The sequence below is a fragment of the Lithobates pipiens genome, unplaced genomic scaffold, assembly GCF_037356315.1.
Source record: "Lithobates pipiens isolate NorthernLeopardFrog02 unplaced genomic scaffold, aLitPip1_a1.2 Scaffold_16, whole genome shotgun sequence".
Lineage (NCBI taxonomy): Eukaryota > Metazoa > Chordata > Amphibia > Anura > Ranidae > Lithobates > Lithobates pipiens.
This window is the reverse complement of record NW_027507748.1, coordinates 196,484,514-196,510,023: the sequence shown is the minus strand read 5'-3', so window position 1 is coordinate 196,510,023 and position 25,510 is coordinate 196,484,514. Positions and strand designations below refer to the sequence as shown.

The following is a 25,510-nucleotide window of genomic DNA, read 5'->3' as shown; positions in this document are numbered from 1 at the left end:
TTACAGCCAGAGCGCCAAAGAAACTGTTGGGTAGCTTTAATTCTCCATGACCTAAAACTGAAATAGCAGCTAAGCCTAAGACATAATCTTTAATGGCTAAAGATGGCAAGGGAATGGATGTTAACCAGTGCCCTGTGGATCAGAAGACTTATATATATATATATATATATATATATATATATATATATATATATATATAAATAATATATAATGTGCAGTGTGTGTGTGTGTGTGTGTGTGTATATATATATATATATATATATATATATATATATATATATATATATATATATATATATATATATATATATATATATATATATATATATATATATAATTACATTACACACACACACATTTGTTAGTGACAGTTAGTTCTAAAAGTAGACACTTCCTGACATTTTAATTTTGTTCCCTAAAATGTAACCGTTTATTGGTAGGTACATATAGTGCAGTGCATATGGTCATAGAGAGTCACAAATCGGCTGTGACCATAGAACCCCTGTAATTGTTTTAAATGGAGACAACACAACATTTACACATAGATGGGGCCCAGAAAGCAGACTGCATTAAGAGCTGGTCTAGAAATGTCTGACACATTGGGGTTGATTTACTAAAACTGGAGTGTGAAAAATCTGGTGCAGCTCTGAAGTTAGATTGGCTGCCATGCAGAGCCACCCCAGATTTTGCACTCTCCAGTTTTAGTAAATCAACACCAAAGTGTGTAGCACATGTTGCCCTGTTTGTAGGACGGCTCTGCTTGTGGTCCCCAAGTGGCAGACTTTCACAGGAGTATAGAACTATATTACTCATACTAAATGGAAACATTTTGATTAGTGAATATTTGTTAATTGGTACATAAGTTCTACCTTTCTGTGTTTTTTAAGCTCCCCTCATTTCTATGGGTATAGTATGCATATAGTCACAACAAACCAACCTGGTGCAATCAATATTCCGGTACGGAATAGAACATAGATGTTACCCATAGCGGCGAAATGGCCCAGTCAGTGAATAAAATGTGACTGCAGATTGGTTGCTGTTGGCTATTGTACTTTGCTCTTTGCCTTATAAAATAAACCCAGTGCATATTCATTATTTTACATTGTCACTGCATAGTGTTTTATTTGATTTTATTTTTTTTAATTAACATTTGTAGCGAAGGAATTTGTTTGTTCATTACCCTTTTCTTTTTAGCGTGCTATGATGCGATTCTCTGAGCTTGAAATGAAAGAACGAGAGGACCACACACCTACCAAAGACTTGGAAACTTGCAAATACAATCAGTCGGAGCGAGACGAAGCCAAGCTTCACATAGACTATAACAAGCCAATCTCTACAGTGCTGGGAGAATCCCTCATCAGTCAAACGGAAGGTGAGGAAAACAGAACGCAGAGCATTATCAAGGAGTCCGCTAGTTGACTAGGAAACGTTCGTTTGAAGCCGCTGACATTTGGGGGCTCGAGTACGAATTGAATGTGTGTTTCATTTAACTTGGCGTTTTCCAGGCACTGGTACAATAAAGATACTGGAGCTGGGGGATTAGGTGATATTGAGCATGTGGGCATCCTGCCAATAGCCAGACGTCAGTGTCTTGAGGTTTTCTTTAAGACCTCAGTAGTGTTCACCAAAGCCTCATATAATCCACTCTGGTTAGCTGCATCCTGCTGTTTGTGAGTTTTTCTGTAAATGCTGGAAGCTGGTTTATAGATAATTCTTCAACGTCTTGTGACTATATGCTGTGGATAGAGTAGAAATCTATTTGGTGAATAGACAGAAGTTTAATGTATCTCGCTTGTACCTAAAATGTGCGTCGTTAGGGTTGCAGACCCTATTGAGCCTGAAGCTTATTACACAGCTAGTATAATATAACAAGGTATTCATTCCAGAGGCGATTTCATATGATATTTAAATCCAGCTGTGTCTCAGTTGCGAAGCTGTCTGTACTTAAGAGGACGCTAATATTCCAAAATGCATCTACCTATATACTTCTTACAGCTTTATGTTCCTAATGATCAAACACAAGGATCTTGATTGCTCATTTCCCTTCACTTTGAACCCTTTCACACTGGGGCGGTGCGGGCGTCAGCAGTAAAGAAGCTCTATTTTTAGCGCCGCTTTACCGGCAGTATTCACCACTCCTACCCATTGAAATCAATGGGGCAGCGCAGCTATACCGCTTTGCCGGCGGTATAGCTGTGCTGCCCCATTGATTTCAATGGGTAGGAGCGGTGCACACACCGCTCCAAAGATGCTGCTAGCAGGACTTTTTTTACCGTCCTGCTAGCGCACCGCTCCAATATGAAAGCCCTCCGGCTTTCACACTTGAGTGACAGGAGCCGCTTTTTTCAGGCGCTATTTGTAGCGCTGTAGCGCCTGAAAAACGCCTCAGTGTGAAAGGGGCCTTTCTTTGTACTTTAAGGGTAACTCCACTTTCATGGGAAAATAAAAATAAGCAAATAAAAACAAAAATAGCAGAGCGTATAAAGTTGCGACACCATTCATATTGTAGTTGAATGTTATTAAAAACGACCTTTCCTTTTCAATCTGCAGCGCTGTCATTTTCTGTAAAATGCAATGCAATATGGCTACCTTAAGGCGTTCTATACACACATGGTGTACAGAACGCCCCCTGAGTATCATTTCCTGCTTGTGTGTGCGACTCACTGATTTTCCCAGAAGTCTGCAGCAAGATATAAATTTGATTTTGAGCATCTCCTGCAACAAAAATTTAACTTTACGTGAGATGCTGCCAAAGGGATATCACGGCTAAAGATATGCAGAACCTGCAGCTTTCCTTATTAGAGCCCTGCGGGTGCAGCAGCCGACTGATTATAAAACCACTCCCATACAGATTAACTTGCACATGGCCACAGACAAACAAACAACTATTCCTTCAGAATAACAAAAAGGTAGGAATCGGCAACAAAGTTTGTTAAAAATCCCTGCAGTGTACCTAGATCACCCAGAGGGTAATAGTTTTTTCTCAACAAAAGTGAAGTTGCTCTTTAAGAAATCTATGTAGCCTAGCCGTGCCCTGTGGTTCTTATTCATTGACATTGTCTGCTAGAAAGACACACCCAAAAAATTAGAATTGACAGCAAATAACAGGGGCGAGGCACAAAACTATGACAAAAAAGAAAATATAGTATAACAAAAAAAAAAAAAATTATTAATATACTCTTGAAATGAAGCCCCCTTAAGCAGCTTGAAGAAGAATATTTAATATTGAACATCATTTTCTTTTATGCACTTTCATGTGTATGCATAAAAGTTAGTTTAGAACAAAGCGCCATGCATGTATGTTAGCAGCGTTGTCCCATTAAAACGGACCTTTAAGGCTGTGAATATGCAGCCACTTATGTCACGGATATCCCTCCGTGTCTGCACAATTTCCGGTGTGTCTATTAATGTTGAGTGCACATTAGTGGCACAATAGGGGTTAGGGTTACTGTACAATGCCTGGTTAATGGGTATTGGCGCTCCATCTGTGTTAATTGCCACTCGAGCCTGGATCGCTGGGCGCTGCGAATCCCCGCTGTGCGTCCTATTCAGAAGCCCGTGTGCTATTTTGCGATTGTAGCTGAAATCGTCTCAACCTGTGTACGCCGCTTCAATGTGTAGAGTGGAATATTTTCCGTTTCATTACCACCTCGCAGCTCTGCAGTGTGAAACAGCTGCTTGCCAATGTTTTCCCTTCACAGGTTTTAACTCTTTCCTGTGCTGCTTTATGCAGCGAAACCTCATGGGATGAGGCGTAATAAGATCCTGGCGCTTAATATAGATGCAAATGTTACCCTGTGATTCCACCGCTGTTAACCCCTGATTCATCATCTCCCTTAGCCTAGTGTCAGCCCTCCCAAAAGTGAGAAAGGAGTTATTTTTGTATGAAGACATTTTAAAGTACATACAGCCTGCTTCTATACCCATGGGCATCCTGTGGTGATGCTTGCCTGGCTAAACAACCAGGCTGCTACTATTCTTCTGCGGTTACTGTAGGCCGAATATTTATTTCTGTGCTCTTAATAAGAAAATGGCGCATATATGTCTGTGTATGTGTGTATATATGTGTGTGTGTGTGTGTGTGTGTGTATATATATATGTGTATGTGTGTTTATGTGTGTGTGTGTGTGTATATATATATATATATGTGTATATGTGTGTGTGTGTGTGTGTGTGTGTGTGTGTGTGTGTGTGTGTGTGTGTGTGTGTGTGTATATATATATATATATATATATATATATATATATATATATATATATATATATATATATATTACCTAAAGTGTATGTGTGTGTTATATATATATATATATATAATTACACACACACACACACACACACACCTACGTAAAGCTGAATCATTCTTATTGACACCTATTGAGCATTGATTCTGGGGCCAGAGCATTCTGAATAATAACGAATGGCTATTAAAAGATTTATATTCTATTAGGCAGCAAAAGCCTCCAAAGGCACTGTCAAAGGATTACCCATATTGGCTGTAAAAGAGCTTAATCTATATTAAGTTGTATGTTTGTTGTATCTGTATGATCCGGCGGGCGGAAGTTCTCTGGGTAATTACTGACAGGTATGCAGTTATGGAGCCATGAGTAGATCTTTTCTGTCTGAATGGTTATTACCTAACCTGTTTTCTTGTAGACCTTCTTAGTAACAGAGCTAAAGTCCACAAAGGGGGCTGTTTAGTTATTCACACCTCCCCGTTTATTAACTTCTAGCATAGAGCTTGGGGCTGTGTGACGTCCCAGGCTCTGCTCGAGGCAATGCTAAAACAATGGAGATGGTAAGACAAGTTCTCAAAGAAGAATAGTATACAACACAACAGGATACAAAGCAAAGTCTTCTTTCTTTAACCAGCACAGGGGGATTTCTTTGTTGTCCTGGACCTTTTATTAAAGCTAAATATTTCAGTGTATTAAAAACCCACCATGTAGTGTAAATAGCAGTGTATGAATCGTGTCCTGTTATGCTCAGCACTCGTTTGCTTTGAGGGAATGAAGAGATCCTTGCATTGGATATTGCAGTACTAGCATGGCTGTTTTTCCCGAACAGTGTGGGAAGTCTGGCCATAAATATTCATAGAACTGGATAGACCTCCAAACATGGCAGCACCTCCCCTATCCAACGACTAATTTGAGCCAGACTCCTACGTCACACAGCCCTCTTCACTCTTGCAGAAGTTAATAAGCTGCAGGCCGCAAGCAGTAAATCGCTGAGCAGCCTCCCTTTGCAAGTGCGAAGAGTTCAGCTCATTCCTGTTGAATTTTTAGAAAAAATTTTTTTTTTTCACTAGCATTTGTGTGTGTGTGTGTGTGTGTGTGTGTGTGTGGATGAATATATAGCTATATCTGCTACCAGTTCCCCCAGCTTGCCCAAACAAAAAACGGATGTAACCGGATCGTCCTCCTTAAGTGCTTCCAAATTATTCCAGGCAGTTTGTGAATTGGGGGGCCACTGCAAGAGTTGGCAGCACAGCTTTTCTTGGTTGCCCAGGAGACTTGTAAATGTTGCTATGGCACTGAGTGTGCGGAGCCGTTCCCCGGTATGAACGAGAGATTATGGGATGCATGTGCCGCATGAGTCATATGATTGTTCTCAGATCAAATGATCGAATGATCTAAGCGACTGGCGTGCAAGCATCACATCTGTGCGAGTCACGTGAGCTCTCGGCACGGAGAGATAATGAAGCAACAGGCAAATTTAAAAATCCTGAGACGCCAGCAAGTGACTTGCAGTTGCAGAGGAGTTTTGTGTGATCTCATTTCTGCTTTCTCTCCAGCGACGCAGAAATGTAGTCAGCGAAGACGCACAGGCCTTCTGTGTATCACGTTATTTTCCTGGAGACAGATAGCATTATTGCGTGTACGTGTTGCTTCAGCCGGGAGTTTCCTGGCTTGTCACTCAGTAACGAAGGGGACTTGTAAAGAAATTGCGATGCGCACATATTTTTTTTTAGTGGCACAGAAGAAAGCTGTTTGTAGTCAGAGTGGAACTGATGATGTGCTTTCTGCATTTCTGGTATATGATGTGGTATGTGAGTGGAAAGGGTCTGTTAGGTTTTTTTTTTTTTTTTCTCTCCCCTGCCAGTAAAAGATAATGCTGAGATAGCAGAAGAGCTTTGTGAAGCGGAACTTGTCTAGTGCGGTATTCAGCAAGAAAGCCACAAACATGCTTTCCACCCCAGTCTACAGAAAGGGAGTATGATATGTATTGGTGTGTTGGTTTTTAAAGCAGGAAGCAGTGGAATTCTGCTTTCTTAAGATAGGCAGATCACAGAGTAAGCAGAGAAGAAACCATAATCATCAGTGTCATCTGCACCTGCTGACAAATGAGTGTCCGTAGTAAAGCTTTTTTTAGGCTGCGGCTATAGAAAATGCAATACATATATGTAAATGGGTGCCCAGCTCAGTCCCATGACCCACCTTTGGCTAAGCACTTACATATTACTCCTGTGAATATAAATGAACAAGACCCCACATTATGACTTAGTACTAGCAACACCGATACATTTTTTGGAAGGGCGGAGGGATAATTTTCTATACATTCCATAATAAATTTATCAGTAATTGATTTGCAATTAGTCGTGTGTGTGTGTGTGTGTGTGTGTGTGTGTGTTTTTAACTTTGGGACAAGAAATCGTGCTCTTTCTAGCATCTATATATAAACTAGTGCACTATGTTTATGATGTTTTTGATCCAAATCTATCCAAGTCAGGAAAACTGTTATGATCTTTTGGCTGTCTCATGTGCATGATTGAAGGATCCTTTTCCAACCGGCTTGATCAAAATGGTGTGTATCTAAAACACAATTTCCTATGAATGTCATTTTCTGTGACTTTCACGAATGCCCCTTTCAAACGGTGGACTGATTGGGTCCACCTGTCAGTTTTTTGTTTTTTTTTAGGCAGACCCGGTCGGTCCATGGAGCGGCAGGTGTCAATGGGCGACATCTGAACCGATCCTATCTACTAAAAACAGATGGTCGATCCATTCCCCATCCGTCTAGCATATGAGATGACAGTTAGATGTAAACAGACAGGTGGTCCGTTTACATCTGACCGCCCATAGAGCACAGTGGGTTGTGTCTGTGTTGTGCTCTCCATAAGCAAAGCAGACACGGACAAGATATCCACCCTGTTCAGTGGGAATCAGCGGATAGATCCTGGCGGTGTGCGCCCCATGTGATAGGGGCCTTAGTGTTTGCTACAAAAAAATTGTCAGCACAGACTTGTTCTCATATTGCTATGAAAGCTCAAATTTTAATTGCTCTGCAGGAAAAATAACAAATTGTCAGAACATTAAGTCAGTGGTAGACAGTTTAATCACTGTAAAGGATGTACATAGAAACATATATAATGTATGGGAACCAGCAAGTTTAATCTAGAAACCAATGGACAATGCAAAGGAGTCAGGGAATATGTAGTTGCAATGCCTACTCAAAGTTTTCTTTGAAAAGAATACTGGTAATCTCAGGCTATGATCACCCCTATCACAAAGTATAACCCCATCTCATATTTGCTGGTCAAGTGTAATTATACAGAATCAAACCTTTAAAGTTTCTTAATGAAATGGCCAGGCCTCCAGGGCACCTGGACGTGACTTCTGCTTTTTATCAGGGGAAGCCGATTACGCAGCTTCTGCAATTCAATCAGAACTGCCTTAAATGCTTGTTGAATAAAATTGATGAATTCCTTTAATTTTAATCACCGCACCTGTATTTTCCAGGTGATGTGACGCTTTGTAGTGCCAGCTTGATTGAAACCTTACATTTTCAAGAAAAAGAGGCCCCCACAGAGGGCTGTCCTTCAGAAAAATGTATTTCCTCCGATGCCTTGAAACTGACACCAGAAGACACCACAGATACAGTCAACCAAGGACAAAGTGTGGGATTGAAGCGCAAACACCCCGGGGAGACCTTGACAGAAGATTTAGACAAACGGTCTAACTGCAGAAGCGAGACGCAGGAGGACAGTAGAATAAAAAGGAAAAAGACTGGTGAGTAAACTTCCGGGGACTTGTAGCAGTAGATTATGGCAGCTGTAATGTCTTTTGAGGGAGACCAAAGCAGATGTCGGTGAGGTTTTGTAACCAGGAGATAACCGGCAGAAGATACCACTTCCTTTTTTTTACCTTATTTCATTTCTTGAAATTCTGTGACCTTTTGGAGAACTGATCATTGCACCAACTGCATTTTCCATATTCAGAAGCAAACGTTGGCAACCATTTTTTTTTTTTAGTGGTAGCATCTTTTTCCTGCCATTCAGAACTGTTTATGCTTCCTTCCATAAGCGTTTAAAGTGCATCTATACCCAAGTTGGGGATAGACAAGGGAAAGCTTAGCACTCATGTCAGATTTTACTGCTATTCGGGGCTCCACTAGAGAGATTTCCCCTTACTTACTGTTCTGAGAACAATATTTAACCAGACAGGAAGTAAGAGAAAATTTGCAACAGGGAAACGAACAACAATAGAAAGTTGAGTTTTTTTCCCTTGCCTAAAAGAAAAAAAGAATTTAACTTGTCTCCATGTTGGTTAGGGAGGTTCCCCCCATTTACTATCCTGGAAACAGTAGATTGTCGGACCATTTATAAAGCATATTGCAGCTTGCACATTCACAGCGAGAAGCCGGCTGTGAACCCACAAGGCTTCACTGCCAGTTTCCGTTAGTTAAGATAACGGTGCCTGGACCCGAAGCCCATTGATAAATTGACTCGGGTGAGGACAGTGCTGGATCCCTGGACAGCTGAGTGTCCTTTTTATATTAAGTCAGCAGCTACAGTATTTGTAGCTGCTGACCTTTAATTTTTTCGGAGGGAGACTGAAGCTCCTCTTTAAGTTCAGAAATTCGATTTTTAATACTTTAATACTTCAGTATTTTTTGTCTGTTTTTTAAAGAGGAGCTTCAGTCTTCCAGAATAATTTTAAACACGTGTACGTTCTTCTTAATTATCGCTCTTCCTACATTGGGTTATTAATAGAATTGAAATGTCAAATATTTAAATCCCTACCTAAACTGGTACTCTCGAATGACTGGCGGCGGCCATGACCGCTACTGGCATCTAAAGCCACCAGCCGCTCGCTTCCTTTATTTTGTGCAGCTGGTTACCCAGCATGCACAGCCCAATCTCGCACATGTGCGTTAAAACTTTGCAGGACAGCTGAGGCTACCCACTGACTCCTGGGATTGTTGACACCAGTATTCCAGGAGTCATCTGGAAACCAAAGTTGACCTACATTGCAGTGTTGATGAGGACCCAGACGTGGCAGGAATTTTTACCAAAAAAAGGGTACTTATGCCAAGGGTACTCATGCCAGGGTACTTATGCTAGGGTACTTACAAATATAAAAACATTTTCCAAATATTTTAGACAGAAGCAATAGCTACTAATAGGGACATCGTTTTTTGGTAGGGTAAGGCACCGCTTTAAACAAAGCCCATGTCTGCTGTGCAGCCCCGTTGAATGAGTGGAGGAAGCTTAACTTGTAACATTTTCTTTTTTAGAGGACTGGCCAGAGAAGGATCTTAAAGATGTTCCAAAGTCTATTGAAGAGTCCCACTGTAGTGAAGTCACGAACCTGAAAGTCTGCATTGAATTAACCGGGCTGCACCCCAAAAAGCAACGCCACTTGCAGCACCTCCGAGAGCTGGGGCAGCTAAACCGGAAGGAGCTGTGCGATAGTCGCGACATTACAGACACTGAGGACAAGCAGAGAAGTTTGCGAGAGGAGCTACTCAAGACTAAGTGTGAAAGCAAAGGAGGCTCTGACCATGTTAAAAACTGCAATTCTGCACAAGGTACTGCGCTGCCTTTCAGGATCTCAGACTGATCTAATATATATTTATTTATGCTTTTGAAGGGAGATAATTGCTGTTTAATTTTTAATAAGATGGGACTAGCTGGGTTGGAAAGGTTTTTTCAGTAAGAATCCATAATCATTTCTGTTTTCCAGCTGTGCGGAATTTAACTTCTCGACATATTTTTTTTTTCTCCCTCCTCGTTTCCTTCCCTTTTATTCCCTCGTTCCCTGTCTTCAGACGTTCCAACATCTCTGCATGTGAAAGGCTTTCCACCTGGCTGCCCAAGCAGCAAACGGCAGAGTCAGCCAAACCCCGCCCCAGCCCCCAGGTTAGCAGCCAAGCCGCAGAAGATTAAAGAGGGCCGCAAGGCGTACGTGCCGAGCACAGATGAAGAGGGGGGTCTCCAAGTCACGTCATTGCCTGAGGATTACACAGACTGTGAGAAGCCCTCTGGAAAACGGCAGTGCAAGACAAAGCACATGACTCCACAGGAAAGGAAGAGGAAAAGATTGCTGCTGGCTGTTGATGACAGCATGGATATAGGAAGCACAGACGAGAAGGTATTGTTTTCAGATTGTGGTATCTAATGTGGCTACAGTCGTGTATTCTGGCATTTTAAAGAATACGTTTGCAGATGATGGACTTTATAGGCATAACACAGGTATAGATTAAAAATTGATTTATTACAAAAACATTGGCTATTCACAAATATGCCTTGAAGCAGATAACAACACATCACCTAAGTACCATATAAAGTAATATACTTAAAATGAGGGACCAAAGAGGTCACTCTTCAATATTTGGTAAATTAGTGTATGAATGAAAGAGGTGGTGTGTCATAATGGTGCTCAGCTCTACATGTTGTGCATATTCAAAAGACGCTTCTTCAGGAGCTTATAGCGTGTTAGTTTTATAGTCAAAAAGGGAAAATTAAGCAGAGAATAGATTACACAGCACAGCTGGGGGTACGGGGAGAAATATTTTCATATAACTTCTAGATCAAGTGTGAGACCACCTCACACAAAAAGCTTTAAAGCGATTGATAGTAGCTTATGGATAGGAAGTGCTGATGGGCAACTAATGTGGCAATATCTGAATTAGTCAGGGGGCCCCCCACTAATTATATAACTTCATTGTCCATATATACATAGTTCCCAGAGGGCATCTTATGGGATAGAAGTCCCCTTCAAATCTCTGCTTTATTGACAGCCACCGAGCGTCATAAGGATAGCAGTCTACTTAGGTGATGTTTTGTCTGCTTCAAGGCATATTTGTGAATAGCAAATTAATTTTAATGTCATTGTCTTGTATGTTTTTGTAATAATAAATTTAATTTTAATCTATACCTTTTGTTATTCCTATAAAGTTGATCATCTGCAAACTTATTATTTAAAATCCAATTTATCGGGATGCGGCATTATATATTCAATTTTCGTATCGACAGCACCACTCTGTGGTGATACGATCCCTAATCACATGTATGCTGGCAACACTTATTTCAGGTTTTCAAGCATTATCATTTAAGGGGAAAGTGTAAGTAAAATATGAATTGATTGCTTTCTAGAAATGCATTGTATTGCTTTTTAGAAACCATTCATGTTTTGTTTACTTTGATCCCCGCATCGTATTATGCCAGGTTTACACTCTGTTGGGCTATCTTTGCCAAAAATACAATGGGGTAGATTTACTAAAACTGGAGCGTGCAAAAACTAGTGCAGCTGTGCATGGTAGCCAATCAGCTTCTAACTTCAGCTTGTTCAATTAAAGTGTTACTAAACCCAGGACCCTGCATTCACTATATCTGATCTCCCACAGTACACAGAACATGGAAATGCAATTATTTCATAAATATAAACTGCTAAATACCCTTTCTCAGCAGCAATATATAGCAGTCTTGTGACTTCTAACAGTGTCTGGTTAAAGCTTGTAGGGGGAGTTTTCATTCTGCACTATCGTGATGCAGGATCCCTGACCCTCTATCTAGACAGTGCTGATTGGCCCTGTGCTGATCACATTCACCCTCCCAAGAAAAAATAAATCTCTCTAGCATTACACACCAAATTGAGCATGAGTGATATATATATATATATATATATATATATATATATATATATATATATATATATAATCAATATATTGGAGACAGTGGAAGGAGGAGAGGATCAGACAGCCTTTTTACACAATGCAGAGGATTAACCCCTTAGACTCCACAGTGAGTATAACAAGCATGCTTTACTGCATATACAGACTGATTTTACTGTTGTGGGTTTAGTTACGCTTTAATCTTTGACAAAAAAAAAATCTAGAAGCTCGTTGGTTTCTGTGCAGAGCTGCACCAGATGTTGCACTCTCCAGTTTTAGTAAATACAGCCCACAGTATCAGGTTCATGGTTTAGAAGAGGAAGGCTGTAGAAAACATTGCAGTTTACAGAACAATCATTTGGGGGCCTGTATTACTTTAGGGGCAAGGCAACATGCTTCCTGTTCATTCTGTGTTTGCTTTGTGAACAGGTCATTGAAATGTGAGCAATTCAGCAGATGAGGTCAGAGCTTCTAAACTACTTGCTTGTTCCGTGTCAGTGAAAAGTTAATATTGAAGCCATTGGATCAGCATGGCAGCCAATCAACTAACATTTTCAGAAGAAGAGGTCAGCAGTAGCAGTCCTGTTTTTCACGGGACAGATTTGTTCTCAAGCAGAGTTCCCTTTAAACATTTGGGATGAAAGGGAATAGATGAAACCCCCCCGTGCTCCCTGCCACCAGTAGGGTCTGCCTTTAGGGAAGAAGGAATGTCAGATGATTTTCCAATTTATCTCAGTTGGGTATCTTGGATACTCCAGTCAAGCTGATCACACGGTAGAAACTGAAGCTCTCAATGCAGCCCTTTGAAATGGAAACCCGAAGATAGAGTTAATGTATACGTATTTCAGTTCTCAGCCTAGAACTCTTTGGCAGGGTCGTACGTTTTGCCACAGAGTGTCATGTGCCTCGGCATGCTCCTCATAAACCAAGGCTGCCTTCTGCTTTTGTTGGGCTCTCTGAACGCGTATTGTTCTGCAAATCCAGAAAGAGATTGTCTGCATGTTGAGTCATTTGCTCTATATGTTTATTTTCTCTCATCTTTAATTGCCTGAAATGCAGCGCCTGAAGAATTATGCCAGAGAGGTCCGCAACATTTTATTCTGTGCGACAGGCATCATTTCACAACTGAAAGGATTAATAGCTGGTTCTGTGCTAACTACATTGCGGTGCAACAAAGAGGTCACCAGCTTATAGATTTCTAATATTTCCTGCTTCTGTGTAGACATTTTTAAGTCATTCATTCAGTGGCATTATACTAAGTCTGCTGGCTTTACGCTCGCGCTCACTGTCCCTTTTATTTTCTTTATATATAGCCTCCGTACTGTATTGATTGCTTTTGCTTACATGAATGCGTTAGCAAATTTATATTAGGTTTGTTTTAAAATTTATATACGTGGCCGACTATAAAGGACTTTACTGTCTTTATATAAAACTCTAGGATTAATGATTATTGCAACTAAACCATAATTTTACTGTTGTCTATGGCAACCAATCCCATTTCTTCCCACTGCGGCCTTTGATGGCAAATTTCTACCAAGTCATATAAATCCTGTCTTCCAACTTACACTTAGATGAAGAGCTCCTGCGCACACTTCATGTGCCTGCCTCTCACTTAAGTTTACCTACATCCATTCTACAGCCTCTGTGTGGCACACGTGGACCTATATTTCTCAGAGACAGAGTCGATGTCTAGGGTGAATGCAGTTGACAGTATTCAGTGACACTTTGCTGAACTTAAATGCCTTAAAGCATGTTCTTGCCTTGCCTATGCAATGTGACATCAGCAAGCTCCTTTGCCAGTGCTGACATCTTCACCCAGTGAGATTTTTGCCCATCTTGATCAGACACGCCCAGGTGATATAACCTTTTGCACATGCACACAAGAGTTCATTCAGCCTAGCGAATGTGGGACTACAGCTGCATGTGAAGAATCTTATTGCAGAAGAGACAAAGGGGATGATTTACTAAAACTGGAATGTGCAAAATCTAGTGCAGCTGCACATGGTAGCCAATCAGCTTCTAACTTCACCTTGTTCAATTAAGCTTTGACAAAAAAAAAAAAAAAAATGGAAGCTGATTGGTTTCTATGCAGAGTTGCTGCACCAGATGTTGCACTCTCAAGTATTAGTAAATCAATATCAAAGTATGTCTCTTTTGCAATTAAAGCCCTACCTGTCCACAAATTTCTATGTAATGTTCCCCTTTAACGCAAACCAACAGGTTTGCTTTATAGCCCAAATCTGGGAATTTGCCAAGGTCTACCCTTGCAGTCAATCCCCCTGCGTTGCATGCAAGGGTAAATGCGCAATAAGTCTAGGGGCGTCAAAGAGGCTGCATTACTACTTGGCTTTAGCACTCTCCTTTTCTCCTCTGCCACTCTGGACTGTGGGCAGTCCCACTGTGTCATCATGTACAAAACAGGGCTATTAACCCTGCATTGTACCTGAAGGAGGCAGATATGTGGCCACTGCTGAGAGCACCTTAGAGGATGCCTTGCAGGAACAGTTGCATGGATGGAGGAAGCCTACATGAGCAAGGAGTAAGGTAGTATTTCCTCCTCATTTCTGCACCACTAGATTTAATGAAATGTTGCTTTGTCCGGTAGAAATAATGGTTCCAGAGAGCCAATCTGTATGCTTGTTCTGGGTCAGTGACTCGGTGTAGAAGCCACTGGACAAGCATGACAGCCAAGGAACAAGTACTTTCAGAAGGATAGATAAACAATTACAGCTTCTTTGCTACTGCAGTAGAGGTTTCCAGTTCAACTCGGTGTAAATAACCATAATTTTCTGTACCCATGTGTTCTAAATAAAGTTTCAGTATGCAATATCGTTTATACATGTGGGCCATTGTCTTGATCTTCTCACTGCTAAGTGAAAATCAATAAGCTCTACAGTAATGCTTAGAGACCATGTGATCTAGGTTGTGTAAGATAGTAAGGGGGAACGAAAGTTTTTGTATACATGGCAAAAAAAAAAAAAAGTACTTTCCTCACTGAAAATAACATGTCTTGTTAATGCCGACAGATGCCCCGTAGATTGATGTGAGGTCTGCCTTCTAATGATAGGTCCTCTTTAATCCAAACTATCTAATTACAGGTCATCCTAAAGGGCTTCAGGAAACAGACTGAACTCTCGCCAGAGAACTCTCCTTTAAGGATTGCAGAGCAGATAAGTTTTCTACAGACTTCATCACAGCTGTCTCCACTGCACAACCACCTTCAGGATTCCACACCTTGCCGTCCGATGCCCCCAGAAGCACGCCGCCTCATTGTTAACAAGAACGCGGGGGAGACATTGTTACAGAGGGCGGCTCGACTAGGCTATGAGGTACGAGCTTTCTATTGTTTTGTCTGTATCAATACCCCTTGTACTAACTACTTGTGTAATAATTATCATTTAGGGCTCCTGGGTTTGTGCTGTGGAAATTTGGTGGCTTAAAACTTTTTTTTTTTTAATCTTGCTAATGTCAGTTCTAAAAAATTGTACTTTCTCATCCTGAAACCTCATTGTGAAACCTCTTCTGGTGGCTTTCATTTTCAGAGAAATGCATGCTATGTAGATGCTTTCTTCATTACCCAGAATAGACACAGAGGTAGTTTCCAGATACATTTCCATTCGTTTGAAATCCTACTTTACATTGGACGCTTCTGAATCAGAATTGGCTGGCGTAATCTCACTTCGCCACTCTACAGATGTCTCCTATAGGGCAGCATTGTACATATCTTTATTTAGTTTGTCTGCAATAAAACTTCCGTCATTCATAGGCAATATGTGTGAGCAAGTTTATAGATACACAAGTCTATGGATAGAAAATCAGACACCTGTTTTATTCTGAAAACTGCCAAAGGGTCTTCCTCACATATACGGAAAGCCCCATGTATCAATGTGGTAATACCAGTCTCTCATAGCCGCCAGTCACACCGAAAGCTGACTGATATATGATCGGATATAGCACAAGCAGGGGAGAAGAAGTTGCATAGCACAGGCTTTAGGATGCATTCCTACCCACCCCACCTGTGAGGAACTGTGGAATCTGCTTGTACATTACATACAAGTTGTGTCATCTAAGCTGAACTCCCAAATCAACGTAAATCTGTCATAACAGAAACCCGGAGCCTGTCACTGCTGGACTCTTTCTAAAAAGAAAAAAATAGATGCGTGGTTGTGTTGCTTGATTTCATTGTTTTAGTCATGGATATGAAACAATTGTGTAGATAAGGACATCTGACCCAAATTACAATCAGACAGCTAGCATATTCAGAAGGAAATGTGCTGTAGTAGTCTTTGAGCACACTTGCAGCATTTGCTGGATAGCATGAGCGGTTCATTGACTGGCTTCACTTTTCTGGACCATTTATGGCCTATTTAGCACATCATGATACAGCACAGATTACACTGTAATAATCACCATGGTAGCAGAGATATATGCTTAAACCAGAATAAGTTCATTTGTTTCCATATTCCAATTCTGGTGTGTTCCAGATCCCTATTTACTTCATTTTAGTACTGTGCCCACTTGGTGCCATTGTCTTCCTTTTTACAAGCAAGTTATTTTTATTATTATTATACAAGGTTTCATATAGCAGTTTATAGAGTTTATGCAGTGCTTTCCTAAATAAAGTGAGACCGTACTGTTACACTACTATTTAATAGAGGAGGGTTAGGAGGTCTCTGCTCATTGAGTGCTTACAATCTTAAAGTGGTTGTAAACCTCAGAAATGAAATATGAACAAAGCATATCCCTCTATAGTGTGTACTTGTCTCAATCCAGAGCACTAAGTGTCATTTCTGTCTGCTGCTTCTTTCCTCTGCTATAAGAAGCATGAGCCACTTCTGACAAGTTTTATATACACCAAAAGAAAAATGGTGACGGGAGGGATCTCCAGCTGATTGACAGCCTCAGCTCTGTTCCTGTGTGCTGTGTGGACGAGGTTTCCGTTCCCTTTCCTCCCCTCCCCTCCAATCAGCTCTCAGAGCTCTGTAACTTCAACTCTCTGCTCCCTGCTATTCAGAGCTGAGAGATCCTGTATAAATTCTGAACTTTGAATGGATGTAGGTGAAAGACGGCTGTAGTTACACAGGTACAATTGATGTAGGGAGATTTGTTTCATCTCTATGGATCACCTGAGGCCATGAGGGTTTACAACCACTTTAAGGTTACAGATATGTACGTGACATGGTGATTATTCAAGGTTCGCTTTAAGCAGCCGACAATATCATTACATGAAATGTCCTGCCTGATTTTGAGATTATACATGACCTATTTAAGATGTGATTTAACAGTTTTTGTAATTGAACTTCTATACCAAAGTTATATGCGTTTTTATTTACAGCGGGCTAATAAGGCATGAGAGTTATTTGCATGTTCCCAGAGTTCACTTCTCTGGTTCATCTCAGGTTTTCCTGCAGACCTGTAACGTTATATGGTAGCTTGTGCCATTTAGAATAGATTGTAGAGTTACTGGAGCATGCTTGCTTGGCCTCCTGGGTGTCAGAAAGCTGATCTCTAAGCTGGTACCATGCAGTTGCCCGCATCTGATCCATCCACGTGACACAAGGGTATCGTTCCCTTACTTGTACGAGCATCTCATTAGCTTTCAGCCTCTTGCTTTGGTCTAATATGTGCAGCCCCGTCTAAACGAAAAGGCTTCATGCTGTATCCTAGCGACCGTCTCCTTAGGTCAGGCGCACCCAGAGCACAGATTAGCGTGCTCTCTCCCTGCTTGGTTTGAATCGGAATGAATAAAATGCTCTCGAGCTATTCCTCGCCCCCTCCTTCCCTCCGCCTGCTGACTAATAACAAGCTTGAACGCCAGGCAGTGAATCAACATGCGCAGCATCTCTGAGCAGTCTCCTTAACCTTTATAGATCGGCAGAGCAGGTTTCCTGGATCTTACAGCTTCTGAGAAATGGCAATACGCTTTATGTGCCGCCTGGATACCGCTTTGCCTTGCATGCAAATCATCCAGCTCGCATGCAGCTGCTGCTATGGGGACTTTCTTTTTTTTCTTTTTTTTTTTTTTTGTTCTGCTTGGTTGCTGTGAGACACTTTTGAAAACTTGCTGAAAGCAATTGCCGTCTAGCTCCAAACACATGTGGAAGCCCTCGCTGCTGTCTGCATTCCTAAAACACAGATTCCGCCTCTGAAAAGAGGCTGCCGTAAATTCTCCCGGTTTTTTCCTCTGAGTCAAAGCAGTTTACATCTGTTACTGTAGTTGCCATTTCTCAAGAGAGTCAGGCTAATGGAACATCTCTTGGTGGGACAGCTGTGTCTAAAAGTCGTGTGAAGCAAAGAATGTCCGCTGTGATGTCAGTTCCTACGTGTATTTAGAAAACCGACAGCGGCGGTTGCACATTTCGTGAGAAAATTGACGGGCCAGCGAGAGCAGCTTGGATAAAATACAATTCAGCCAGAGCGTGGCTTGATTTTCACTCCTTGCTCTTTAACCCGAAAATATTTTTGTGCCTGAAAACAAGCGGCGTGTGTCGGCTGTTTTGGAACGTTCTATATATACACCCAACCTCCAAGCGATGGTTCACAAGCACTTTGATGTTGCTCATGGCGGTGTCTCAGCAGATGCTAAACTTTGAATTACCTGTCTGTCTGTACACCTGCTGTGTTCTGTAGCTTTCATAAGCATGAAGCCATAAAAAGGTCATCTCTTTTATATCATTTTATTTTGCTGTTTCACAGTATGAAGGATCGCATTTGCAAACGTTTTATTTCATGGTTAAAGAGCGGTTCCAGGCAATAGGTGAAAGCGGTCAGTGAGCTACTAATGCTGTTGGGTAAAAAAATGAAGTGTTGAATCATTTGAGAGCTCACTCACTCACAGTCTACCTTAATCTCTGTAATCCCTTTGCTGCCAGATTTCACAGGCTGATGCAAACAAACGGCACTTCTATCCCGACTCCATGATGTGCTTGATAACATACAGGCGCTGTAAGCCCAACACAGACACTCCTAAAGAAAAGACAGCATCTCGGTACAATCCAGTAGCAAGTATCCTTTTTGTAATTGGGAACAGTACATACAATCCACATAAAGGCCTTTTGTACTGTTCACCTTATGTGTACTATTCCCCCTTAATAAAGGATACTTGCTTGTGGATTGTACCAAGATGCCAGCTTTTCTATAAGATTTTACAGACTACCTTAACAGGCTCAGAACGAGAATCAATAAATGATGATAATGTGTGTGTGTGTGTGTGTGTGTATGTATGTATGTATGTATGTATGTGTATATATGTATATATGTATATGTATATATATATATATATATATATATATATATATATATATATATATATACACATACATATAATTCTTGTGTAGCGCCCCTTCACTTCTCTCTGCTTCCTGCATTACCTGTCCCATTCAAACTTCTCAGGCAGGTTTAAAATCTGCTGATAGGCCAACCATAAATGTCCCTTTTTTTTTTCTTTTTTAATTCTTTATTTATAATTTAATCCAGTAGCATTGTATCAAGATTTGTCATTAGATCCTACACAGGGAAGTATTACATTAGTCAATATCAGTAGAATAGGATTGTAGATAATCAAAACATCATGTCAGAAATAATACAACCCGTTATGCCCCATGGCTGCTACCGCCTCCTGTATAACTTTTTGATTTCTAGGTAGAAAAAGACTGAGGGTAATGGGTGAGATAAGGAGCTGATGCGATTTTCTTCCAACCGTGGGTTGCAGGAAAGAAAATTGCTTGATTTCCCCATCAACACAGTGTTGCTGGGGAATCCCTCCTGCAGAGCTATTGTGTTCTTCCGGCTTGGGGTTATGTTATGCCGTCCCTGCCGTGAAAACAGAAATTGCTAGTGGCTATAGCCGCTGGCAATAATCACATGCTAGAAATCCGAAATGCTGGTTGTACCCAAGCTGATCGATGGATCCAATCAGCCTGTCAATGCATGGATGGAATCTTGGATGGTCTCTGCTGAACCGGGCGAGATTTGTACTTTCTATGGTAGTCTTTTTAGTACTGTATTTTTTTTTTTTTTTACTGGTGACAAGGTGGCTATAAGTTTACAAGATGTTAATTAAAAGGTATGGGGTCGGTTGGTGTATCCTAATCATTCCTAGATCAAAAGCTGACATGGCTGTGCTCATTTCAAGACTTCATTTTTAGTCTTGACCAGAGTCTGCCTTTTAAATGGGAAATCCCCTATGTATGTGGCAGCAGAGTCAAGTGATTTAGGTGTGTGTATAGTAGTCAGCTCCGTGCGCTGACAGCTCATGAATTCAAAGTGTTGGTCTCTGATGCTTACTTTAGTTGTTGATCATTGGCCATATCTAAAGTGTGTTGAAAAACATGCTGAACTGGGAACAAGAAATGAAAGGATTTAATCTTCATGTAGTCGGAACATTTTTCACTTTTAAGCAGTTGACATTGCTTCCTCTCTACAGTAACTAGTTTTAAGATATTGACTTTTCATTAATTTTAATGTCCTGATGCAACCTCAGACGGTCATCTACAAATTCTTTAATTTTCATTTTTGCGGGTACTTTTCCTCGCCATTTAGTTATTTAAGGACATTACGGATGATTGCATTGATTAAATGTGATATGATGGCACAGCCTTTCATATTGATACAAATGGCTGTAATTTGCGGTAGTGCTGGCCTACCTGGTGCAGGCGGCTTTGCATAAATGCAGAGTGTTCTAGCTCGTGCAGGCTTTGTGCTGCCATACAATGTATCATTTTTATATAACTCCAAGGGGCATTTACGTATCAAATGTATACAAATAAATGTACAGTTCAAAGTCACAGATTTCAGGAGCCCATTCCATATGTGTTTTGTCTCTTTACTCATAATGAAAGTATGCTTCCTACTGCATTGCTCATTTGATCACATTTCTTAATTGTAAGTACGTTCCACAGATATACAAAAGATTGCAAGTTACTCAAGCAGTGTTTGCTACCTTCAGCACACCAGTGGCCTGTGAAATATTGTGCATAGTCTGGCCCTGGATATAGAGAAAATTGGCTCAGGATAGAGATGCCTGTTATTCTCCAGGGCTCATGCATTGTTTCAGATGCTGCAGGAGGAGGCCAATGCCTAGTGGTGGACAGTGAGGTACTAGCATTCATCCGCATCCTGGGTGTGTCATAAATTGACCAATGTGATAGGAATTTTAGGAGACAGTGGGGTTTGGAAATGACCGTTCTTCTTCTTAATGTGTGTGCAACATCAGAATAAAAAATAAAAATAAAATGGTGCATCACAATGTCAATTGCTTATTATTTTTTATGGCTTATACTGCACTGGTATTAATATTTAGTCATTGGATCTGTCTTTGTTGTACATGTGCACACAGTTGTTTTTCAGCTAGTAGTAGTAATGATTGTGCCTGTTACAATAGCTCTAACTGTATTGCTTTCTTATACAGGAAGTCGTCCTTTATTGCTTGGAAAGCAAATCCTATGATGTTAACCACCGAGATAATGCAGGGTACTGCGCATTACATGAGGCTTGTGCTAGAGGCTGGCTGACCATCGTCCGGCATCTACTGGAACATGGGGCAGATGTTAATTGCAGCGCACAAGATGGAACCAGGTGGGCATCTGCTGTCCTTCCACCCCTCTAATATTACCCAGGGGCTCATGTGCTGGAAACAGCCTGAGAGTTTATAACTGCTGCATGTCTGGATGATTTTATTAATGTTTCTTTCTACTCTTAGGCCAATCCATGATGCAGTAGAGAACGATCATTTGGAAATTGTGCGATTATTACTGTCATATGGCGCTGATCCTACTCTGGCAACTTACTCCGGGAGAACAATTGCCAAAATGACGCACAGTGAAGTGATGGAAACCTTCCTAACTGGTGAGTTTTATTATCAGGCACTGCTTGTAGCTAAAGTTAAAATATATAGAAAAAATAGCTAAATAAGGTTTTTTGTAATGTTGTTGTTGTTTTTAATTAATTGCAAACGTTTATGATTTCCATACTTCATCTTTCTTGCAGTGAAAGGCATTCTGTAGTGCAACTGTACACTCATTATGGGGGGGATTTACTAAAACAAGTGCACACAGAATCAGGTGCATAGTTACCAATCAGCTTCTACGTTTTATTGTCTAAGCTTAATTGAACAAACTGAAGTTACTGATTGGTTACTATGCACAGCTGCACCAGATTTAATAACTCTCTCTTATTGTGAGGGAGGCTTGTTATTATTTCTGTGCTTTGACATGTACATGCATTAGTGTGTTACACATATATGATTATCATTATTGAGCAACTGTTTTAATCATTAGGTAAGCGCATTTTGATGATTGTGACTTTGCTGCAGTGGGATTGCAGGGAGCAAGCAGCCTTTTACTGCAAAAATATGCTTGAAAGAAGATAGTTTTATCTTCACAGCACTGTAAGTGGAAGCACATGCTCCCTTTGTAGTCTGCTGGCTCCCAAGTTGGACTTGGTGACATCGGAAAGCAACATATGTTTGTCCATAATGGAGTCATTAAAAAAAAAAAGAAAACAGTTTGCAAAAAAAAAAAACTCTAGAAAAAACTTTTTTACATCACTGTCTAGAAGATGGAGGTAAAAAGCCAACATTATTGTGGTATCAGGCTACCGGCTGAAGAAGACCTCCTGAGGGGTACAAACAGGTAGTTGTGGGTGGATATTTAGGAGGCTGATCAAGCGCCTTCTACATCAGGGATATGCAATTAGTGGACCTCCAGCTGTTGCAGAACTACAATACCCATGAGGCATAGCAAGACTCTGACAGCCACAAGCATGACACCCCAAGGCAGAGGCATGATGGGACTTGTAGTTTTGCAACAGCTGGAGGTCCGCTAATTGCATATCCCTGTTCTACATCAATGCAGCCAGGCCCCCTCACACCACCACGGCCTTTTGGTTGTTGGGTTCATTGAGCCCTGTGAAAATTGGCCTAACATGTTTATGCAGCAGAACCGCTGTTTATTGAGCTCATTAGGGTTGTGACCTATTGAGAGTCTTTATAGTATGTTTATCAAAACCAACCAACCCAATGTAGGCGAACACGTACATCTGTCCTTACAAACAGGTCAGGCTTTTTTTCTGAGTTGCACCTAGCATTTGTCTTAGGCTGGTGACTGTGTGTACAATGAATGTCTATTTATGCAAAAGTAAAAGCATCTCAGCCTTTCAGTGAAAGTATGCCGCCCTTCTGTGCTTTCAATGGTTATTAATGAATGACAAAGCTCTTTTTATTCAACATATATTCTTAGAGAGTTAGCAATCTTGAAACCTTTTGCTTGGTTCACATTTGCAGATTGCTGTGACAAAGAGAAGACTTGTGTATTTTTAAGCGCCTTCTCTAAGAGGAAAATGTTCGCATGTTACCTCTTATCAAGGGCATTTTCTGATTATAAGACAGCAGGAGACAGTTGCTGGCAGCCTTGCTGTGCAGATGTGATAGTTGTTTTTCTCCTCTGTCTACCATGCTAAAGACAGCTAAATTAGGTAGCAAGAGTATGATCTTAGCTGTCGCATATTTAAAAAAATAAAATCCCGGGGACCAGATTGAAACCTGGTTTAATAGCTCTCGTGCTGTCACATGACACCTGCACTGCCACGGCTGTCAAAAGCTTGCCTGTTTAGACTATGAAGTGCTATATAGATGCTGATTTCTAAGGTTCTTACTTGACACTGAAATGTCTACCTGCAACCAAAAGAAATGCTAGCAGTACTCATTCAGGCTAAAGCCATACCACTTAATGTACACTTAATAAATCTTGTGCACTTCTGAAAACCTATTAACTGCCTATATTTTACTTGTATTAATACAGCAAATGCCCATTTCAATTCATAGATGGAGTTAAATAACAAAAGTGTTAAAAGAGAAGTATAGTCACGCTTTTGCCCATTGTTCTCTTATAAATAATGGCAGCACACTTATTTTCCCTCTCCTGTGATGCAAATCAGCTGAGAGTGGGCTAAAGCTGTGATGTCACAGAGCTTCTGCATGCTCTGGAGGATCCCAACCAAGTTGCTGGGATCCTCTCAGCTGCCTGATTGACAGCTGGCTTTGGCTGTCAGCATGTGGATGAGAGCTGATGCCTGCTGTGTCTGCCTCCACCCCAGCCCAGTGCTCCAGTGAGCGCTGGAGGGGCAGAGCAGAGAGTGGTGACTGACAGTCACCACTCTCTGCTCCAGGAAGACCAAGAACTGAGTGATAAGCAGTCATGTGATTGCTCAGTTCTCTGGCTTAGTGGCAGCTTGCAGCATCACACCAGTGCTGCAGCATGGAGATGAGTATGTACTGTATGTTAATTTTTTTTTAAGTAACCCAAACTTTCACTTTATGTTCTAAGCAGAGTAAGGCCTCTTTCACACGGGGCGGATCAGTAATGATCCGCCCCGTGAAGATCCGCTCGCTCAGCGGGGATCCCTCCGTTGTCCCCGCTGAGCCGGCTGCGGACAGGGCGGTCTCCGCACACTGTGCAGGGACCGCCCTGTCAGCTCTCCGCTCTCCTCTATGGGGATCGGATGAGCACGGACCCTCTGTCCATGTTCGTCCGATCCGCTCTGCAGACGGATAGAAAAATAGGATTTTCCTCCGTCTGCAGAATCGGACTGTTGCGGAGGCGGACGAAATCGGGTGTCTGCGGATGCCCATAGGGATGAATGTATGTCCGTATTTCATCCGCAAACGGATGGATGAAATACGGACATATCGTCCGCATGTGTGAAAGGGGCCTTAATAGACTACCTGTGAACATAAACATACTAAATACCTACTTGAAAAAAAGATTGTTCGAGTTGCATTATTACACAGGCTGTTTGTATAAAATTTCTTTTCATCAGATCAATAGAAAACTTTTTACAACATTAAAAGTTTATATGACAATAGCTAAAGATACGGATCTATCCCTCAAAATAAGTGTATATATTTGTGTGTGTATATAATATACACAATTTATCTCTGACAAAGGCAGTTGCTGTAATGATATGAAATAATGTGGATTAATGCATTTCAGATTATTTACTCTTCTTTTTTTTTTTTCATCTAGAATATTTAACAGACTTACAAGGGCGAAATGGAGACGACCCTGGACTTTCCTGGGATTTCTATGGCAGCTCTGTCTGTGGTGAGTATAAACAGCAGCTCTTAACTATTTCATATTTGGAGTGCCAGTGTCACAAAACTGTGTTTATACGCGTGCCTGATTTATGGGTAGTCCATCGATCTCTGTCCTACCCGGCTTCCGTTGAGGATAAATCCTCCCAAGTTACTAACAAATCAAAGATACTGAACACAGTTTAGAAAGGCCATTACCAGAACATTATATACTTCATGTTGTTTGACCTACGTTTAGCGGGTCTAAAGTGGTTTTCTGTAATTCACTTTTAACTGATGGAGGAAGGAAAGAGAACAATCCTTTTTTGTTGAGTTTCTTTATTCCTGTGACTTTGCACTTGAGACTTTATTTTTAGAAGGCATTTGTGGCCGAAGCAATATTTAGCTGAGTAATCCAATATGAATTACTAACATTGCTACAGCTTTAGGTACTTTGTGTGCCTTCTGTCACATAAAATAACACAAACTGCAAGAAAATGGAAAAACCTTTTTTGTGTGTGGGCACTATTCAATGGGGGGCACTTCT

General features: G+C 41.0%; 1 protein-coding gene across 5 annotated transcripts in view; it reads left to right on the top strand.

Annotated features, from left to right (window-relative positions):
• BCOR (BCL6 corepressor) overlaps positions 1-25,510 on the top strand; it is a 342,611-nt gene that overhangs the window by 310,884 nt on the left and 6,217 nt on the right. For all 5 annotated transcript variants that reach the window (XM_077480873.1, XM_077480871.1, XM_077480872.1 and 2 more), the window contains 8 exons: positions 1,195-1,372; positions 7,739-8,008; positions 9,516-9,809; positions 10,050-10,372; positions 14,993-15,223; positions 21,304-21,470; positions 21,595-21,740; positions 24,917-24,994. In XM_077480873.1, coding sequence (XP_077336999.1) covers positions 1,195-1,372; positions 7,739-8,008; positions 9,516-9,809; positions 10,050-10,372; positions 14,993-15,223; positions 21,304-21,470; positions 21,595-21,740; positions 24,917-24,994 — 1,687 coding nt within the window. The remainder of the gene's footprint in view (positions 1-1,194; positions 1,373-7,738; positions 8,009-9,515; positions 9,810-10,049; positions 10,373-14,992; positions 15,224-21,303; positions 21,471-21,594; positions 21,741-24,916; positions 24,995-25,510) is intronic.